A 19,765-nucleotide genomic window follows, 5' to 3' on the forward strand; every position below is an offset into this window, starting at 1 on the left:
AAGCTGTCAGCGAATGAAAATATTTCATTTCGTGTCTTGCAACCTTACAGCCTTACTCTTACAGCTAATGAGGACGAGCCTTTATAATAATCGATTGTGGTTGGTCTATTTCTTACTGCTTAAGCCAGCGGCACACGGTGCTTGTTTTCGTACTGGATTGCTTGTTGGATGAAAATACTGCATTCTGATTGGTGCATTTCCATCCATCTTCGGAAATGTACCAATCAGAACGCAGTATTTTCATCCAACAAGCAATCCAGTACGAAAACAAGCACCGTGTGCGCTGGCTTAAGCAGTAAGAATAGACCAACCACAATCGATTATTATAAAGGCTCGTCTACATTAGCTGTAAGAGTAAGGCTGTAAGGTTGCAAGACACGAAATGAAATATTTTCATTCGCTGACAGCTTACGTTACAGCCTTACAGCCTTACTCTTACAGCTATTGTAGACGAGCCTTTATTGCTTACGCTTACAAGCTTATTCTTGCAGCCATTGTAGATGGGCCTTTACGATATATAGAACCACTTTACTGAAAAAGTAATATTAAAGACGTTAAAGACGTTGTTAGCCGTAAGTAAATTTTCGTACTGACAAAAGGGAGAGAACTGCCATGCTCGATATCATCTATAGCAGCACGCGACGAACATTAGGGTGAAATCACATCTTAGCAAAAAAGCAGAAAGTAGAAAGGTAGCATCCAATCAGAAGTTGCGCTGATAGTCTGTCTCTCTCGCAAGAAAGTACAAAAAGTACGACAGAAGCGGTAAGCAGACCAACCAATCACAGTTGAGAACATAAGCAGTGACGGCCGGTAATTGGTTGGTTTGCTTGACTAGGATCGTTTAATTTTCTTCATCCAGCAAGCAACCCAGCACGAAAACAAGCACCGTGTGCCGCTGGCTTTACGCTTAAGCTAAGACTCCATGCATGCGGTGAGCTGCGGCAAACGGTTGCGGTGACCAATCAGGAGACAGACGCATGCCGGAGCTTGCCGCAACCGGACTTGCGCCTCCCTCCTGATTGGTCACCGCAACCGTTTGCCGCAGTTCACCGCATGCATGGAGTCTTAGCTTTAGAACCTTATTCTTGCAGCCATTGTAGATGGGCCTTAAATCTGTTGCGCAAGGATACGGTAATGCTTATCACACAGCGGAAATTGGTTAGAGAATATTGCGGTAGCCAATCAACGTCCCGAATGCCGCATGTTTCGTAAATACTATTTCCGGACAAGCAAGATGCTGAATGGTTACCGTAATATTCCCTGGCCGACTTCCGCACGACAAGTGTGCCGCGTTCTGTGTGCACTGGCCTATTTTTAGGTGTCCATAGCTAATATTGAAAGAGAGAGAGAGAGTGAGAGAGAGAGAATGACATAGGGTGAAGAGGAGAGGGAGAAAGATATTCCTATATTTCATTCTGCTCTCTGCTCGTAGCAAGCGAGTGTCTCACAAGTGTTTGTGCTGACACAATAGTGACATTTAAATTAAAATGGATCTTGCGCTAACGGAGGAAGGATTATTGCAAAAGCACAAAAAAGAGCGAAAAGAACTGCAAGGTACTCAGATAAAAAATAAGGCTACTTATCCTCATAACTGACATAGTTTTATTTTTCTTTGTTAAAACTTATTATTTAAATAATTTCTAATTCCATAAGGTCAAAATTCTTACAAAATGCACTATTACCTTTTTCTTCTTTTATCGAAAATATAGCGAAAATACAAATCTTGAAGAAGTCAATCTGTAAAGGCGACAAGAAGAAGAAGAAAGAGGTTACAGAAGAGATAGGTCGTTTAGAGGAAAATTTGGAGAAACATCAGACAGAGGAATGGAATGAATGGAGATTGGCTCATGTTACATTGAATGATGAGGAGGAATCAGGACATGTGAGTGAGGAAATTGATAAAGACAACAGTTGTTTGGAGCAACCTATGCAAAGAGTCTCCAAAGCGCAGAAAAGAAGAGAGAAGAAGGCGATTGCAGAGAAAGAACGTAATCAAAGAATCATTGAGCAGGAAGCACTCAATGTATTTGGTAAAAGAAACCTTGAGATAGAAGCTATAAAGAAGATTCTCTCTGAGCGTGGTTTAATGATCTATGAAATTCCTAGTGATGGTCATTGGTAAGGATTTTTTATTTTTAATATATATATAATATTATTTATATATATATATTATTTTTAATATATATATAATAACTAGAAAAGGAACTAATGAACAAAGATTCTGTATAATTTATTTGATTATTTAGCTATTATTTAGCTATGTATGTAGATTTGTTGCTTATTTATATCACTCTGTTATACTATATATTACTATATACTATTATACTATATATTATATTTGTTTGTAGTTTATATAACGCAGTTGCTCATCAACTTAAGGTAAATGGGGAAACACCCCTTAGCCTACACGATCTCAGAATGAAGACTGCTAATTATTTGAGAGAAAACATGAATGATTTCCTGCCCTTTTTATCTAATCCTGATTCTGACAATTTACTGACATTTGAGGAGTTTGAAAAATATTGCACCGATGTGGCAGAGACTAGTGCTTGGGGTGGTGCGGTAGAGGTAAATATATGTAACAAATAGTGTGAACCACAGAGCGATTGTGCACAATGTTATCACAGTACACTTATTTTTTTTCTGTACATTATTAAATTTGCAAAAAAATTTATTAATAATAATGTTAATTAAGATGTGTAATTTCTATAATTTCTTTTTTATAATACAGCTTCAGGTACTATCATGTATATTGAAATGCCCAATTGAAGTCATACAAGCTACAGGAGCTCCTTACATCATCGGAGATCAGTATACCAATGGTAAAAGAGTAACACTGACCTATCACCGTCATATGTATGAACTTGGTGCCCATTATAATTCTGTCACGAATTACGTTCAGGATGAGGAGAGCTGATAAAGGTTTCGATTAGATTCGATTTTACATGATTTTTAAAATTGTCAAGTCTTATTGAATGCAAATTAATCGCGTATTTCGATTTATGAGGGTGTTTTTACCAGTCAGTAGCTTAATTTATTCTGTATGGAAAATGTATATCTATAAGTTTCCAGACAGTATAAAATATTTTTATTGATATATACATGAGAACTACAAGGACAAAAAAGCTGCCAGCAGAATATTCTATCTTCCAATGAGACTTGTATTTCTAAACTTTACAATTATTGTGATGATTAAGTCTCTTGATTCATAACGAGTAAGCCTTTAGTTTTTTGTTCTGAATCATATATTTAAAAAGCGTTTCCCTCGTTGCCGTAACAGCTAGAATTTGACCAATTAAGTTGAAAGATCACAACTTCAGGCAGCAGCAGAAATTACTTTTAGTTCAAATCATACAATTTTCTATTTAAGCCAAAAGATAAAGCTTATTACACCCACTGTGAATTAGGACTAACCGTTAATGTTTATGAAGGGAATCCTTTGATCCACGGCCATTAGTCAAGCGCGAAATACATATCAATAACTACCGGTGAAACGTATTTCCTTGGTCGTATTTTAGGCCGATTCGCTAGAACTTCGATTCTCGCGTTTACAACTGAACGTGACCGTCCAGTTCTGAGTTCTATCTAATTTAAATAGCGAATTCTCCACAGAGATCTCATAGGATATATTTCCATCGTGCATTGAATATATGACCCCGTCATTCTAAGACTTTTGGCCACGGACTTTTGGTTTGTTTTATCAAAGCTCAAGATTAACAACGTTAACTGTGAATAAGAGTATGAATTTCAAGGCCGTTCGATATTGACTAGTAACTGCCCGGAACTTCACACAACGCTCATGTACGGCATCTCCCTATTAGATGAACGAATTGCGGACCGTCACGTTTAGCGCTGAATGTGGGAACACGAATTTTGCCATTGATTGGATACGTTCAATTAAATATATGACTCGAATACAAGTCGTTATAGCTGAAATACCTTTATAAGTTTAGACGTAAGCTGCTTTGGGGCTCCTGTGTTATAGTTGATAAATTTTGTATAGGATTATATTTATTTTCCAAGTGGATATATATCAGACAATATAAAAGATGCTGCCAGCAAATATGCAAGTATTTTCTAAGATTTCACGTTTTTCGGCTCGCTTAAAGAGTCAAGGTGCGAGGGTGTGTGTATATGTGTGTGTGCGTGTATGTTGCTCTTCTATCGCGCATACTGTTCGTGTTCACTGTAGTAGATGTCATGTCTTTTTGAAGTGTCAAGTGTCTGTCGAATCTCTTCGAGCGTATAGAGAATCTTCAGTGTACGTAGTATTAGAATGTTCCCTCTACGAAGTATCATGCTTTTTCTCTTTCATGGCTATTAGTTTTCCAGTTCTCTACGAATCTCCGTAGCGATTCAAATTTTCGACGTGAAATATTTTATCTAACCTTTTTAAACGACGTCTAAAACTATTAAATTTATCAATAATATTCTCTAATGTTTAGCGGATAATGTCAAACGTGATAACTTTACGAAATGGCCAATCGTGGCAATAATAAACTTGAAGTATCATGATTTTTAAATATCAGTCTGAATATACATAATCTCAAAGTAATCTCGGTTTTTACTCGTATGGTATAACGATATAAAAATGAGAGAGATAAAAGTGGTTCATAATTCTAACGTTAAGAGATATGGGACGTTCTAATCAGTATATATATATATATACACAATGATACTTATCACGTGTTCTTGCGATTTTGTAAATAATCGATTGTGCAATCGATGTGTCGTAGTCTTCGAATATGAAATAAATTACGATACGTAAAAAGTGCTATAATCGAATTTAACAAATTTATTTCTGTTGAAAACTGAAAATTACCTACTGAAAGAGGTTTTTACATCCCGATAATTTCATAATATTGAATAAATAACTTTAATTCTTTTCTCTTAATTTTTTCCTCATTTTCTCCGCCTTATTTTTCGCCATTGTCGTTTGACGACGCTTTGTCGTCTGCGACGACATCCTTGTTTTTATTTGGATTTTCGTCGGGTTTCATTTGAGGGAAGAGCAGCACCTCCTACAAAGATTAATTAAATATTGTTCTTCGGTTGTTCTAGTTCGATAAATCTAACGAGACCTTTTGAAATTTCCCTTTGAATCATTACAATTAAATAAAGAGACGGGACAACTTCAATTGTCGATTTTCTCGTGTGGCGACATTTTAGAAGGTATAACATGCGTATTTATAGTTTATAAATATCTACCTTAATATTGTTTGAGTCGGTGAGGAACATTGTTAGGCGATCAATACCCATACCCCAGCCAGCTGTCGGCGGTAAACCATATTCCAAAGCGGTGCAGAAGGTCTCATCGACCATTTGTGCCTCCTCGTCGCCGGCTGCCTTATCTTTCGCCTGTTGCTCAAACCTGCGTGTGTATTTCAAGTGTTTAATTTATTCGATTGTAAAACGGAACGATCCATTTGGAATCAAAGCGCCATGAACATTGCTCATACGACTGCAAACATTACGTTACCTTTCTCTTTGAACGATCGGATCATTTAATTCAGTATATGCGTTGCAAATTTCCTTCTTCATAACGAATAGTTCGAATCGTTCCGTGAGGCCTTCTTCAGAACGATGCCACTTAGCCAACGGCGACATCACTTGCGGGTGGTCTATGATATACGTGGGGTTGATGCATTTCTCCTCGATAAATTCTCCGACGAGCTGTAACAAGTATCACTGATGTCGTATACACGCCATGTGCGGATACATTTGCGAACATATACTGGAAATTAATGTTCTGCTTCTTTATTATTTCTTGTAAATTATTTTCTGTGAATCATAAAGCATCATTGGTTAAAATTATCAAACCAAGGTTGGCGTGAAAGAGTATGTCATTTCGAGTGCAAATCTTACTTTGTCTAACAATCTTGCGGATGTCCTGGGAGAAGCGCATTCGATGTCGTACTTCACGCAGAGATCGCTCAGGATTTTATTTGTCTCTGGCGTGTTGAGTTGATCAACCTTAGGTAGTTCAGTCTGCAGGGCTTCTTCCAACGTCTTCATCATCGAAATGCGCTTGAACGGAGGAGTGAAGTCGATCTCCATTCCTTCACCCTCTAGTCCATCGGGATGGTAGACGATCTTGTAAGTGCCATGTATCGCCTTCACCATGCTGGATACCATGTCCTCTGTGAGGCTCATCAGATCATTGTAGTCTGCATACGCCATGTAGAACTCGCAAGTGGTGAACTCGGGATTATGCGTCATATCGATGCCCTCGTTTCTGAACTGCCTGCCGATCTCGTACACTCTGTCGATCCCTCCGACTACCAACATCTATCAAATAAATGTTTACGCACACAGTGTTTCATATATATTTTATTTGTTTATGTTAGAGATAGATTTATTTTAGGTTTCAGGAAAAAAGTGACCCGTTACCTTGTGATATAACTCTGGGGCGATCCTCATGAAAAGTTCCATGTTGAGTTCGTTGTGATAGGTGACGAAGGGTTTGGCAGTTGCACCTCCGGCAATCATGTTCATCATGGGTGTCTCGACTTCCAGGAAGCCCAATTTGTCCAGATAACTGCGTATGTAAGCGATTATCTTGGCGCGTATGTGGAAGATTTGCCGCACTCTATTGTTTATGATCAGATCTAGGTACCGTTGTCGATATCTCGTTTCCTGATTATATAAAGAACTAATATAACTATGTATTATTCAAGTTATATACTTAATATATTAAATAAATAGTATTGCATATGCTGTATCCATTTCTAAAGTTATCATATAACTATCTTAATATCTGTTCTGTATATCTAAATACAAACTATATGTTGTGTAATTGCATTTTCGTGCGTAATGAAATCTTACTTTGTCCTTCAGACCGAAATGGAGATGTGGCAACATGTGTAAACATGGACTTAAAAGCGTAATAGAGTGGGGCATGATTGAGAATTCGCCTTTCTTGCTTTTTCCGGGATTGCCGACAACACCTATGATATCACCTCTCCTGATCTTTGAGGTGTCCGTTGCGAACTTCTCTTCATCCCTATAAATTCTCGCATTGGCCATTACTTGCACCTTAACACCCTCTCCTCGAAGGTCAAAGAAAATCAACTTGGCGCTAGCTCCTCGAATGGAGTGGACTCGCCCAGCAATGCTATGTACTTCATCCACGAGTGTTTCTCCATCCTTCACAACATTGCTAAACTTCTCAATGAATGCCTCTAGGGAAGTTGAAACATGGAATTTATGTGGATAAGGATGATCATTGCTAGCTTTAAGTTGACTAACTGTCAAGGTTCGAAGTTTAAAATATTCCTGAAAAAAAGAGTACAATTATAATAGACCTAAAGTTGGGTCAGTAGAATTTTGTAAGAATTTTGAATGGTATAATATGAAAAATTGCATATCATTTAAAATAAACTATGATAAACATAAATTTCAAACTTTGAATATCTTTCTAATATATATTAATTCAAAGTTTCTACTAGAAGGACTTTTTCTTTCTTTTTGTATCATGTTAAAACTTACGTTTGCGTTAAACTCTTCCTCGACATCATTCTTCTTCTCAACATTCTTAGCTTGTTCCTTTGCTTCAGTTGCCTTCTCAGCTTCTTTCTCAGCCTTCTCTTTGGCCTTTTGCTCTGCTTTGAGGCGTCTCTTCAGCTCACTGTAACCGAAAAAACGTTCCCTCAAGAATCTTAGACGTCAACTTAGAAATCAAGTATGGAGTGAGTCGTTACGCACGTCGTGGAGCGGCGACGTGGAGACATCTGACTCAATTTTGCCTCGTGGTTTGCCAACCATGTTCGCGCAAACGGCCGCGCAAAAGCAGCGTGGGCTTTGACCAAATTAGCAAGCATAATCGCGGTAAGATAATAGGCTTACTGACACGACGCGCTCATTTGAATCTCAATTGCTTTGCGAAATATCGGTTACCTGCAGAAAAAATACGGTTCGCGTGTTCGTGAGCAGCACGTGGTGCGGAGAGCTGATGTCACATCGTCGTCAGATTACGAGAACGTGGTGAAGCCACGCGCTACGAACCGTCTTCGAACCGTCATGATCACCGCTAATTTTCCATCACAACTGCGGTATCTGTGCTAAACGCTTTACTTACTTTTTCGACAGCTTCTCATCCGTAGTGTCTGCCATGTTGGTAAAGCTCTGTGAAAGATGATGAGAGGAGCCGGCATTAGCAGGTTGACCAACCTGTAAATACTTTGCTATCTTAGGTTATGTAAACTCTCTCTAGAAGCGAATACGCAAGGAATAAGGAGTGCTTGCAATTATGATTTTGGATATAGACGGAAAGGGAGAGAGCAAAAGAGAGAGAGAGAGAGAGAGAGAGAGATACATATATAGAGAGAAAGAGAAAGAAAGATATATATTCGAGAAAACTAGTGTATATTTTTTTTATCTAATATAAGTATATTCTATTATTATATTCTATAATTTACTCTTACTCTGTTCTCCTTTTTCTCATACCCGTAAGAACAATTCAAAAGAATTCTATTACCTCAACTTGTATCAACAATAAGGAGGTGATTTATATTATTTAAAGTTATTGAAAGCTTTTTTTTATAGTATGAGGAATGTAAGGAAAAACTAGAGTTAAAAAATATTTATATATTTGCATTTATAAAGAAGATTAAATAAATGTATTTATATAAAGTTAAATAAAATTGCCTTTAAATGGGAAAGCTTGAAATTTGAAGTAAAAGCTTAAATTAGAATTTAGAGTCAAGACATCATAAAATAAATGGTCGCAATTAAAATGTTCAGCCGACCAACAAATATCAGACAGCTACAGTAATCTTTAACGTAATGACCTCTTCCGGGTATCTCCGCCACTTCTTGTATGCTAACCTGAAAAAAACAAATTCGACGAAATAAAATTTCGCAGCCTTACGTTGGTTAAGTTACGGCTAGAAAGCCGCGAGTTGTTCGCGCAAATTACAGCCGTTGTTGCTCGCTCATGCGAAAATATGATAAACACGGATGAGTAATTCGCGAGCGAACGACTTATTTCGAAATTGCTCGCTAGCTTCGAAAGGAAATCGGCGCGGTAAATTCGGTCACTCTCCGAAACGGAAATTGGCAGCAGTTCTCGCATTCTCGAACCGTCGAGGAATTCGAATCTCCATGCAGACTGTAAGTGCTCACACAATACAATTGCCGCTCCTTTGATCATATCCTTTGTATATTTCTGCGGTTTCCGTTTAAAAGTTCCGAGATCATCAATCACCGGCGGAGCATCGACACACGTCGAGGCGATCGACGGCCATCGAAATACGTGATCGAAGCGCGAGCGCGATAGTCGTCGTCGGACATATTGATGTGCGCGCGTTTGGATTTAATAATAAATAGTTCACTCACGAGTGCGATGAAATTTTTCAGCCGAGGCCGCCAGCTGAATCGCCCGCCTTTATCGGCGGACGCGTCGTCATGGCGACGTCGATTTGTTATTTGTTCGCGTCGGATTCCCCGATCCCGGACAGAGTTGTGGCGAGAGCTGTCTTTCGCGGATCGCGATGGACGGTTGTTTCGGGCCACGGGATTTAGAGGCGCTTCGAAATTTGATCTGTCCGCCGGAGGATGATCCCGACGTCGAGGACGATTTACCGCAGGCGGGCGCGAGGAACTTGGGTGAGCGTCCGGCCGTTCCACAACTGATTTATTAGGTCTGGTCCACAATAGATAAGGTGGCGAGCCTTTAGCCGGTTATTCCAAGTATTACAATTTCTGGCAAAGACATTTTCCACGCTGCACAGCCGGAATTTAGCTCGCTTCGAGTTTCAGGATTATGACTTCGGGCAGTAGCGGGAAACGCTTTTAGCTGAAAATTAAGTCGCAGTCTTAGGCTTAGAGCGAAAAGCTAAAAAGCTCACTGCATCTATTGTGGATCGAGGAGTTGTGGAAGTACGACGATGGAATTTTATTTTCAGCGGCACGCTCTCCGCGCTCTCCGCAGCTCCCGCGGCGGCCAATTTTCCGTCGTAATTCTGCGCACCGAAATTTTCGCCTCGTCCGAAATTTTCGTCGCGTTTAATTCGACGCGTTACTCGGGGATATTATTTGATCGGCCGAGGAATGGCGGCGACGGAAGTGGCCACGTTGGTGATAGCGGCGACTGGGCCGGTTCGATTAATTGGCATGCAAATGATCCCGCTGGACAAAAGTACAGTCGACGACGCGGAATTACACGCGGTGTATTTGGTTTACGCGTTGTCGTTTAATTCCGACAAAACACCGTTAAAATTACGGCGAGTGTGCCGCGCCCGTCCGATGAGAATTATCAAACGCAGCGCGACGCGGCGCGGCGCAGCCGGCGAATTAATCGCCGCCGCGAGTTTTACGCAAATTTTACATTCGTCGCTCATAAACTCGTTGCATTATGCAGCGTGCGCGTGTAATACCTCAGTGGCGAGGCGCGTTGCAACCCATTGTAAATTGTACAACTGTCATAATTCCAATAAGACGTTGCTGCTACGCCGCGTGCGCGATAGCTGTAAATCACCGTATAATCGTGCATTTGTAAAACGAATTAGAGGTTGAATCGTGTAATGCCGCTTTCAAACAGCCCCACGCCCGCGTCGTCGCGCATCTCCGAGATACACAGCCGTTCATCACACCTCGGACGGGGTGATAATCCATATAATTAGCGACGGAATTGTTAATGCACGCGACGAGATCTTATCGGCAATTTCATACGTTGTGTGATTGCGGAAGACCTTTGAAGGTTTATTAATATATATATATATATATGTCTACGCAGAGAGAAATACATACTGCGTTGAAGGATAAATGTTACTTGCTTCAAACATTTCATTAGTTTATGCATGCGCAAATCTATCTATCGAGTTCTTCATGTAAGCATCATATTTGCTCAAGATGTACTATAAATCCTAATAAATCTGCTACTTCAATCAAGAGTATGAAAATAAAGCAGAAATTCGGCTTGCCTTCTGCACATAGAGTTTTATAACATTCTTGAAGAGAAAAGAGATTCTTCTTTTGGGTATATATTATATAAAAGTATTAGTTGGGAGTATCGTTCTATAAAGGAACGTTTTGCTCGAAAAAGCATAAAAAGATATTAAAATGGGATGTCGTTAAATCCAATGATACAACTGTATCGCGGATATAATCCTGATTCTTCAAGCGTCTTCGTTGGTATAATCGCAATTTTCGTTTCAGGACCAGCCAGTATCGGCGCACCCTCGACCGAGGTTTCTCAGGTTCATCCGGGACCTCATGCGCCGCTCCGAGGTGCGGATGACGATATCTGGCACCCCTCGGAGGCGATCGACACCCAGAGCTCGCAGGATTACGATCTCCGTACTGTACCAGAGTACGAGATGAAGTTCAAGCAAGCGGTGACTGCGGAAGATATTTACCTGGGGGTATGCTAGGGGCGGGTGTCTTTCCTCTTTCCCCTTTATCTCCAAAAGACGAGACAAAGAAGTCCCGGAGAGAAAGTTATAAACAGCGACCGTAGCCGCTCGGTAATCTGCATGTGTCACGATTCCTATTCTCAGTGTAGACTCGAAGTTAACTCTTAATATACAAAGGATCTTTAAGCGGCGTTGTTTACCAAGCCGAGGTCCTCGCAGGACCCTGTCGTTTTTTGGAAGTTTTTTGGGAGTTATTCAACGGGAGTTAAGTTGACTCAAATTATGTTTTTCGGGTTGCTCAACGTGTACTTTAACGGACTAAAATTTTCACAGTATATTCATTAATGTTCAAAGTATAAAATAAATTTTATTGAATCACAGGAACCGACCCAATTTGTAATTATAGATAAAAATGCAGTCATCCGTTTGCGAGCCCTGTTTGCTGCCGACATCATTCCGGGTCTCTCACTACTTTAAAACTACTTTAAAAACAAAAAATGAGAGTTTTAAAATATACGATTGTCATTATAGCCCGTACCAAAATGAAGGCAGTGAAGCCAAGTTTGGAAAAATAATGACCGTATAGAAATAAGTATCGAAAATGGAACTTTTCTTGTAATTATGTTTAAAAAAATGAATAAAATAAAATATAACTGTGTTCGAGGTAGGGACGAAAACCACACGTCTACTATATTGTGTAAAAATTTTTAATTATTCGGTGCGGTAGTTTTTGCGCAATCGTGTCGGCAAAAAAAAATGCTGTTTCCAGATAAACGCGTTCCAGATAAAGTTTTGTGTGTACTTTCCATATAGATAGTAACAAATTTATTTTATATTTTGAACACTAATAAATATACTGTGAAAATTTCAAGTCCATTGAATTCTACCGTCAAAAACCTACCTTCTGTTAACAAATTTTTTAAAAATAATCTTGAAAACGGCCTGCTCCGCATATAACTCCCCCCCTTAAGAGTTAAACGTGGATGTCTGATTTTGACATTTCTACTACGGAATTGCATTTTTTTGATCGAGTCGTTGAATTTAGAACTAAACGTGCAATGAGAATACGGGTCCTTGTCTTGTAATAATAATAGTGACGATGATAATAATAATATAATTAATAATAAGGATTATGTGCTAAATTAATAGACGGTGTAACGCGGAAAAGGGACTTCTTATTCTCTTTTTCTTGAGCCGGCTGCGCCCGACAAGAGAGACGATTCTTTCCTCGGTCGACACGTTACGTGTAAATCGCTCGGCGGGCGGCCCTGAAAGCGAACGAATTGTTATTTAGATGGGCTTTAAAACGCCGGGCACGGCGTCCTGCGAGTGGCTGTCGGTGCTGGTGAAATTGCCGCGGGAAACGCGGGAAAAAGTGGAGCTCTCCGTGGAATCTGAGGCGATCGACGTGCGCAGCTCAAGGTGAGGCGACCACCATGACGGATTTATCGGAGTAATCTGTAAGAAAGTGGGAGAAGGAGAAAGAAAAGGGGTGAGCGAGCGTGAGTCAGTGAAAACAGTGAGACAGAATGAGAGGGAGTGAGAGAAAGAGAAAGAGAAAGAGAAAGAGGAAGAGCCAGAGTCGAGTCGAGTCCGCGAGTCGGAATCGCGTTGATTCCGACGTCTGTAGTTTCTTTGACAATTTTACGAGGCCGTAAATCTGCCCGGCGCGTAAAGCCACTCGTGATTCTTCAGATATCGACTGCACCTACCGACGCCTCATCCGGTGGATCCCAACGCGTCCTCCGCCAAGTGGCACAGCGACACCTCTACCTTGGAGATCAACCTGCGACTCGTGCGCGAGTTGGATAACGTAAACTTCTGACTCACTAGCAAGGCCGGTCATCATCGACCGTCGCACCGTCGCTGTATATCACACGTCGAAGTAAGTTCAGGTGGTTCCTGTCTACGCTCGTGTCGGGCGTAGCGAAGTAAGACGCAGCGCGTGATTTTCGCGCGCGATTAAATTTCGCCGACGGATCCGTCGACGTGCTCGAAGTCAATTTCTTCGTCGGAGGCACGTCGTCACGCCATGGCGTTTCGTCGCTCCGCGATTTATCGCATCAAACGTACTCCCGATTAATCCGGCGAAATGAAAAAGGAAGGACTCTAGGATCGAGCTAGAGACAGGCATTTGCTCTCGTGGAAAACATGCTCGACGGTGTAATACACGAATCTACATTGACGGGAAATCGAGTAAAGAGAAGCAGGTCTCGGGTTTACGCAAATTTCACTGCCGGCTGAAGTTGAATAAAAATCGAGTCGTATCGGCAATTTCACGCAGGGATCTCAGATAGAAAATTCAGTCGACCGTGAAAAGTCACCGAAGCTGAAACGCAGCTGCACGCATGCTGCAAATGTTCTTGCAACCGCCGAAAGCTCTAACGGCGTACATATAAATAGTTCCAGTTCTGGTGGAGTGTTAAGTAAATTAACCGATCGATGCAACCATATGTTGGGCCAGCTTTACAAATCGCCTCGATGAATCGCTCGACTAAATATTGAGCATGCTTTGCATTAAACAGGAGGCATTAAAAAATCGGCGAAACTCTTCTGGAAAGAGAATCGGGGCAATTAGTTTTAGAACAGCGAATCATGACATCAAAATGACGTCAAAATGACGAGGAAAACTCTTTTTTTCACCCAAAAAAGCATTCTATTCGTAAAGTGACTTTTCCCACAGTCTCATATTCTAAGCGAAGCCTTTTACAGAAAAAGGATTCCTCTTTCGATCAAGCGATTAAAGTGAACCATTCATCTAAAATTTATTAGATATTATTCTAACTTTTTTCCTCTTATTTCAAAAGGATTTTCTTTTATATTCAATTAAGTTTTCTCTTATGTGAAGAGAAATGTGTTGATTTGAATGTCGGTTTCTTTTGTTCAGTCATGCTCTACCTCCAAACGAAACGAACGAAAAAATAATAACTATATGCTCATGGATCAAAATATTTGGAACGCTTTTTAAAAAAGGTGTGTATTGCTGTAACATATAATGAAGATAATTTATTCATATTTAGTCAACTACAGTTTATAATCTATTGCAAGAAGTTGAATAATATATTCTTTCCTTTAACTATGTTTCATATAATCGGTTATAATGAACATCTTTGTAGTGAAGTTCAGAATAGTCAGTAGAATACAGTCAGTATAGTCAGTCAGTATAATCCCTCTAACTTTAAGAATAACGTGTTTATAATATTTTCCTCTTAATCTTAGAGAAATCCTCTTGGGGTCATATATAAGAATAAAATCCTCTAAAATTTAGATGATTCCGCTTGTTTTAAAATTACTTTTTTTTTTTGGATGTTTCTTCATGATTCGGTTATTTTCTCGTCATTTTGATGTCATTTTGGTGTCATCGTAATTTTCTGTCCTACCTGAGGCGCAACCCGAGTTGATCGTTTAATTCGATTCGAGTTCTTTCGATCGATTCTTCTCTACAGCGCCCTTTCACGCGGATGTTACAAAGATGCGCAGCCGAGTGATCCTTCGCGTATACATGGACGCATTTTATAATGTCTCATATAAACGCAGAGACGTTTATCGCGTTCCGTTATATCCTGATGATGAATTTTTCCGTCGAGTCGCACTCGAGCCACGTCTGCGCGCGCGTGCAGCGCGGCGTAATTGACGACAAAATCGTATTTGCATTTTGTGTAATGTCACGTCCTTGATTACGCCGCGCTCGCGAGCTCGTTACGCGATGCTAATTTACCCGCGACGTGCAAATAGCAAATTGCGCCCGTAATCGCCGCGCGGATCGTCGGTCCTGCGCCGCGCCGCGCCGCGCTGCGCCGCCGTCACGTCGGGGATCGCGAACGTTCCTCGCGCAAGAAACAACGTTAACGTTCGTCGTTCTGAAGAACAATCGGACACGTGGACAATCGGACACGTGGACAATCGGCACGTGGCTAATGGCTGCTTCGTCAGATGAACTGAAACGATCGCGTGAGAACGACGCCGCGGATGACTCGGCGATTGTGTCCTGCATCCCGAGATACTCTCTTCGAAGGCGAATCGCAGAGCGAATGCAACATGCGAGAGAGAGAGAGAGAGAGAGAGGGGGAGGAGATAGGGAGAGAAAAAATACACAAAGAGGATCTTATAGCTCTATTACTGTAGGAGATATCATAGAATCTAATTACTATATGAATTTTTTGTAATTATTGCATTCTCTAAATTTCCTCTAGGGAAATTTCACTGGAGTGACCATAGCGTGGTCATTCGAATTTGAATGATTATCCAATGATATCGAGTGAATTCTTTACTCTGAATCGTCGAGTGAATATTTTCGCTCGAGACTGAAGAGCGAATCAGAGATGTACTCTGTGTCCGTCACAGCCCACATAGCCATACACAAAAAATTGCAGCAACATTGCTGCAATATTGCAACAATATTGCAATGTTGCAGCAACGTTGTTGCAACTTTTGTATTGTATGGGAGGGCATATTCAGTCTAATCGATTGCCATACAGTACAGACAGTTGCAGCAATATTGCGGCAACATTGCAACATTGTATATATATATCAAATATTGTAACGTCGTAGCAATGTTGCTGCAACTGTCTGTGTTGTTAATGATTTGAAACATTCGCTTGTATGGGATGAGAATCAGCTTTAAGCTTGAACTCGCGATTTTGAGCGAAAATGCTGTCGCTTTTCACTCGTCGTTCTGAGTGATCTCCTACACTCCGGGAGATATTTAGAGAATAAGCAATTTCGTAATTGCCATAGAATTTTAGCATTTTACTCTCTCTAGAATGCTATGGAATTATTATAAAATTTCATATCTGAGGGACACACGTGTCGACACATTCGGCCTTAATTTATTATCTTTTTGTCTCGCATGCTATTTATATTTTAGGAACTGAGATCTAGAGATGTTGGAAAATTTATTACGTTCCTCAGCGCGATAAACTCTACCGACATTTTATATCTTCATTACTGAAAAGAATCTGATAAAGTTCAAGATAATTTCTATGAAAAAGAGCCGCATAATATTCTCTTCGTGTACGCTCTCGCGACCTCTCTCTCGTTCCAACAGGAGCAAGAGCAAGATCCCCGGGTATCATGAAGCAGGGTTTCATCAGATTCTTCCGTCTCGTTCATAAGACACCGCCGAAGTTCAGCCGCCGTTCCCGTCCCGTCGCGAGAGATACGCCCGAGACCGCGCCTTTTCGCCCCGCTATTTGCTAAGTACGACGACACGATATTACAATTATATGCACCGCCGACTCTAAATATCAGCTATTAGAATTAATTACAATAATTAATGATTACAGCTTAATGGTGGCAATAATTAATGTATGCGCTGCGCAGCAACTGCGAATTCTGCTTGTGCCGTAATAATTGCAATTAATACGCCGACGACTAGCCACAGACGCGAATTGTCGTCACTCTCTGTCACGGCGGGCCACGTCGTCGTCGGGCGACGTTTACAAGCGCACGCTTTAGCGTCGCTTCGTTGTAACGAAGCGCGAGCGACGGTCTCGCAGTTAAAGCCCAGAGAGTTACTTAAACGAAAGAGCGTGCTTCCGCGCGCTACGCGCGTTTGTAACGCGTCGCAAACAAATGTCCCGCCTCCCGAGGACACGCAGCCGGGAAAGCATTCGTTCCGTCCTTTATCCTCGTGCATCTCGCATCTCGATGCAAATGCATCTTACAGCTTCGAGATGCAGCTCATGCGGATCTCTTCTGTGCGATGAAATCGGCGACGGACGGAGCGTCCGGGGATTCGCGCGCAAGGATCGGCACGCGTTTCATTCTCCCGTAATCAGCCGGAAACTTAATTAGCCGTTGATCATAGTTCGTTAGCTCCCTCTTGCCCGCCGCCTCAATTTCCGCCGGCCGGGAAGTTTTTAATCCCGAAACTGCCAAGCTAATTTTAGCCGTTATTATCGAATAATATTCCATTTCGTCTTCTTTGTTCTCTGCTCCCCCCCCCCCGCCTCTCGACCCTTCCGCCGCTCCGCTCACCTCTCGCGAACAGGAGATGGCGTGCCCATCCTGCAAAAGGTCGTTCCGACGCGTAAAAAAGTTACGGCGTCGTCAAAAATTACATTGCGAGACTACGCGCGCGGTGGGACTCTCTTTCTCTCTCTTCTTTGTGAGAGAGACCCTGAAAGATCACCCTGTAATCCGAGGAGATAAACTACCGTCGACCTTTACGTTTCGCAAAACCAAGTCGGTTCGTACGAATCGCGTCTAATGATGCCCAAATATACGTCTGGCAACATCGTTCAATGCAATATTACATAATAACGTGCAATATAATATGATGTGGTACAATGTAACGATAGTTTAACGCGCCATGACGTTCATCAGTCTGACTGGCACTGCAATATCACTTCTCACGTCTTATAAAGTTATGTACGAGTATAATTATCGGCATCTGAATGATTGATTATGCGGCCGATAGAGAGAGAGAGAGAGAGACAGAGAGAGAGAGAGAGAGAGAGAGAGAGAGACGATGCGGAATGAAATAAAAGTTACACGCGTCTTGAATGAACGATTACGTCTCTCTCTCTACTATACCTTAGTAATCCCATCATCAATTAAGATTTTGTGCAATGGATGGGGATTAACCCTTTGTTGCACGTTTTTTTCTAATGAATATAATTTTGTTAAACTTGTTACTTGCGAGTTTTTAGGATCGCTGAATACAAATCCGGTGTGAAAAATACGAAATTCGAAATGACGGATTCAATATGACGGATGAAATTTTCGAAATCAGCCGAATTCGCTTGAAGTTTGTTATTTAAGGGTTTCTAAGGTTGTTAATTACAAATTCGTTATCCAAAATTCAAGATCGAGAGATTTACGATATATCTTCGATATAGAAAAACCCAATCGATAGCCATTTTTAAATTAAATTGTTTCATTTCTGTAACACTATAATTATGTTCGTCATATGAGATCCGTCATTTTGAATTTTGTATTTCTCACATCGGATTTGTATTCAGCGATGATTCCAAAATCCCTAGACAATGATTTTGAAGTATACGTTCGTTAAAATTTCACGTCAACGAATTTATTCTCTAAAAAACGACAGTTTTGTTCAGCATATGCTTATTAATAACAAATTACTTATTTGTTGAAGTGACTCTAAAAGTTGATGTGTTAGTTAGAGGGACATTTTATTAGTAGTTCAACAATACCAAATATGCTAAAGAAATATGACAAATTTCAGTTATTAGAAAAACAAGCTTGGATGATACAAGTGGGCACTCTGAGAGGACCACAGCAGCAAAGAGTTAAAAGCGGCGTAGCCGGCGTGCTAAAGTATCTATAATTATGAGCGTAATAATAAGTCGCAAACGATCAAAATGCCTCGTCTCTCCTTCACGAAATTGCATAAATGGTAGAAATAAACTATTTACGGGGGACGGAAATCTCGACGGAATCGCGATTTTTCGTCCGTGCGAACGACTCAATTTGACAGTCGGCACGTTTATCAGCGACGTCGTGCAAAAGCAGCGGATAAGACTGGCGTGAAAATTTCACTTCATCCCCGACCGACCCTTAAAATTTACAGGAGGGCGTTGCGCAGTCGGCAGCTTAAGACACACACGCGTCGCAGTGATATTACGGCGAGGAGGGAACTTTTTTCTCCTCGCCGGTGCGTCCCTCAAGAATATGCAAAAAGTACGGCGACTCGTTTACGTGAAACATGAACTGTCATTATGACCGGCTATCCTTTCACCGTGTCTTCTTCCGGTGCTACTTCCTCTCGCAGCTGCGGAAAATGTCGGTGGAAAACGAGCGGTTTCAACCAGAGAAAGAAAAAAAAAGAGAAAAAGAAGGAAAGAAAGAGAAAAGAAGGAGAAAAAGAGCGTCATTATCGCAAATGGCCGTGAAACCTTTTTTCACGAGACGTTTTGGCTACGATCGCGTGCTTTTTCGGCCATCACGTAAAAGATAAAACGTGCATTTCACTTGGTAGCAGCGAGACATTTTTACAATTAAGCAGCTTCATCTTAATTTTGCAGCGCGGCTCTCATGGACGTCGTTTTGCTCAGGTGTGTTCGGGCACCGTAAATCCGCCATTGTTCGCCGGAAGTGATTGTAATTAGGGAGCCGAGGACGCCTTTATCGAGTTGAAAAATTCGGGTCGCGGTAAACGGCGGTGTCGCGGCGAGGAAGACGCGACGAGGTCTCGGCAGACTCGAGAGAACCGACTTCGCGACCAAAAAATGCGAGCTCCCGGCGAATGTGAAGTACCATAAAATGCGGAACGTCAACACGAAAATGTATGGTGACGGAGGATGTGTACGCATGCGCGCGAGTATTTCCTTATAAATGTGCAATATTAACATAAATATTTTATATTTCCTCCCCTATGTGCGTTGCAGTGGCTGCGGAAAGAAAGACAAGGTATTGGGGAAAATATTAGAGGATACTTCTGA

The 19,765-nt window shown here is 41.1% G+C and overlaps 3 protein-coding genes across 5 annotated transcripts in view; 2 read left to right on the forward strand and 1 right to left on the reverse strand.

Moving 5' to 3' along the window:
• Positions 1-1,194: 1,194 nt before the first annotated feature.
• LOC105186809 (deubiquitinase OTUD6B) lies at positions 1,195-3,441 on the forward strand. Its single transcript, XM_011147277.3, has 4 exons — positions 1,195-1,557; positions 1,713-2,121; positions 2,352-2,571; positions 2,735-3,441. Exons 1-4 carry the CDS (start codon positions 1,491-1,493, stop codon positions 2,918-2,920), a joined length of 882 nt encoding a protein of 293 aa, XP_011145579.1. The 5' UTR covers positions 1,195-1,490; the 3' UTR covers positions 2,921-3,441.
• A 6-nt stretch (positions 3,442-3,447) lies between these two features.
• LysRS (Lysyl-tRNA synthetase) lies at positions 3,448-8,181 on the reverse strand. Of its 3 annotated transcripts, none has more exons than XM_011147275.3 (9): positions 8,081-8,172; positions 7,708-7,899; positions 7,492-7,630; positions 6,829-7,278; positions 6,394-6,639; positions 5,869-6,291; positions 5,483-5,676; positions 5,212-5,374; positions 3,448-5,024 (listed from the first exon to the last, which is right to left on the reverse strand). In XM_011147275.3, the coding sequence occupies exons 2-9, from the start codon at positions 7,821-7,823 to the stop codon at positions 4,920-4,922; spliced, it is 1,836 nt and encodes a 611-aa protein (XP_011145577.2). In that variant the 5' UTR covers positions 7,824-7,899; positions 8,081-8,172; the 3' UTR covers positions 3,448-4,919. The 3 variants fall into 3 exon arrangements, with proteins under 3 accessions (XP_011145577.2, XP_025157986.1, XP_011145578.2); XM_025302201.1 differs by lacking the exon at positions 8,081-8,172 and adding an exon at positions 7,900-8,055 and having other exon boundaries at positions 7,708-7,801; XM_011147276.3 differs by lacking the exon at positions 7,708-7,899 and having other exon boundaries at positions 8,081-8,181.
• A 1,198-nt stretch (positions 8,182-9,379) lies between these two features.
• Positions 9,380-19,765, forward strand: part of Dnaaf6 (Dynein axonemal assembly factor 6) — a 30,123-nt gene continuing 19,737 nt past the window's right edge. The window contains exons 1-4 of the mRNA XM_011147274.3: positions 9,380-9,609; positions 11,161-11,366; positions 12,652-12,779; positions 13,053-13,242. Of these exons, the coding sequence (XP_011145576.1) occupies positions 9,495-9,609; positions 11,161-11,366; positions 12,652-12,779; positions 13,053-13,182 (579 nt within the window). The 5' untranslated portion in view covers positions 9,380-9,494 and the 3' untranslated portion in view covers positions 13,183-13,242. The remainder of the gene's footprint in view (positions 9,610-11,160; positions 11,367-12,651; positions 12,780-13,052; positions 13,243-19,765) is intronic.

Source organism: Harpegnathos saltator, unplaced genomic scaffold, assembly GCF_003227715.2.
Source record: "Harpegnathos saltator strain DR-91 unplaced genomic scaffold, Hsal_v8.6 scaffold47, whole genome shotgun sequence".
NCBI lineage: Eukaryota > Metazoa > Arthropoda > Insecta > Hymenoptera > Formicidae > Harpegnathos > Harpegnathos saltator.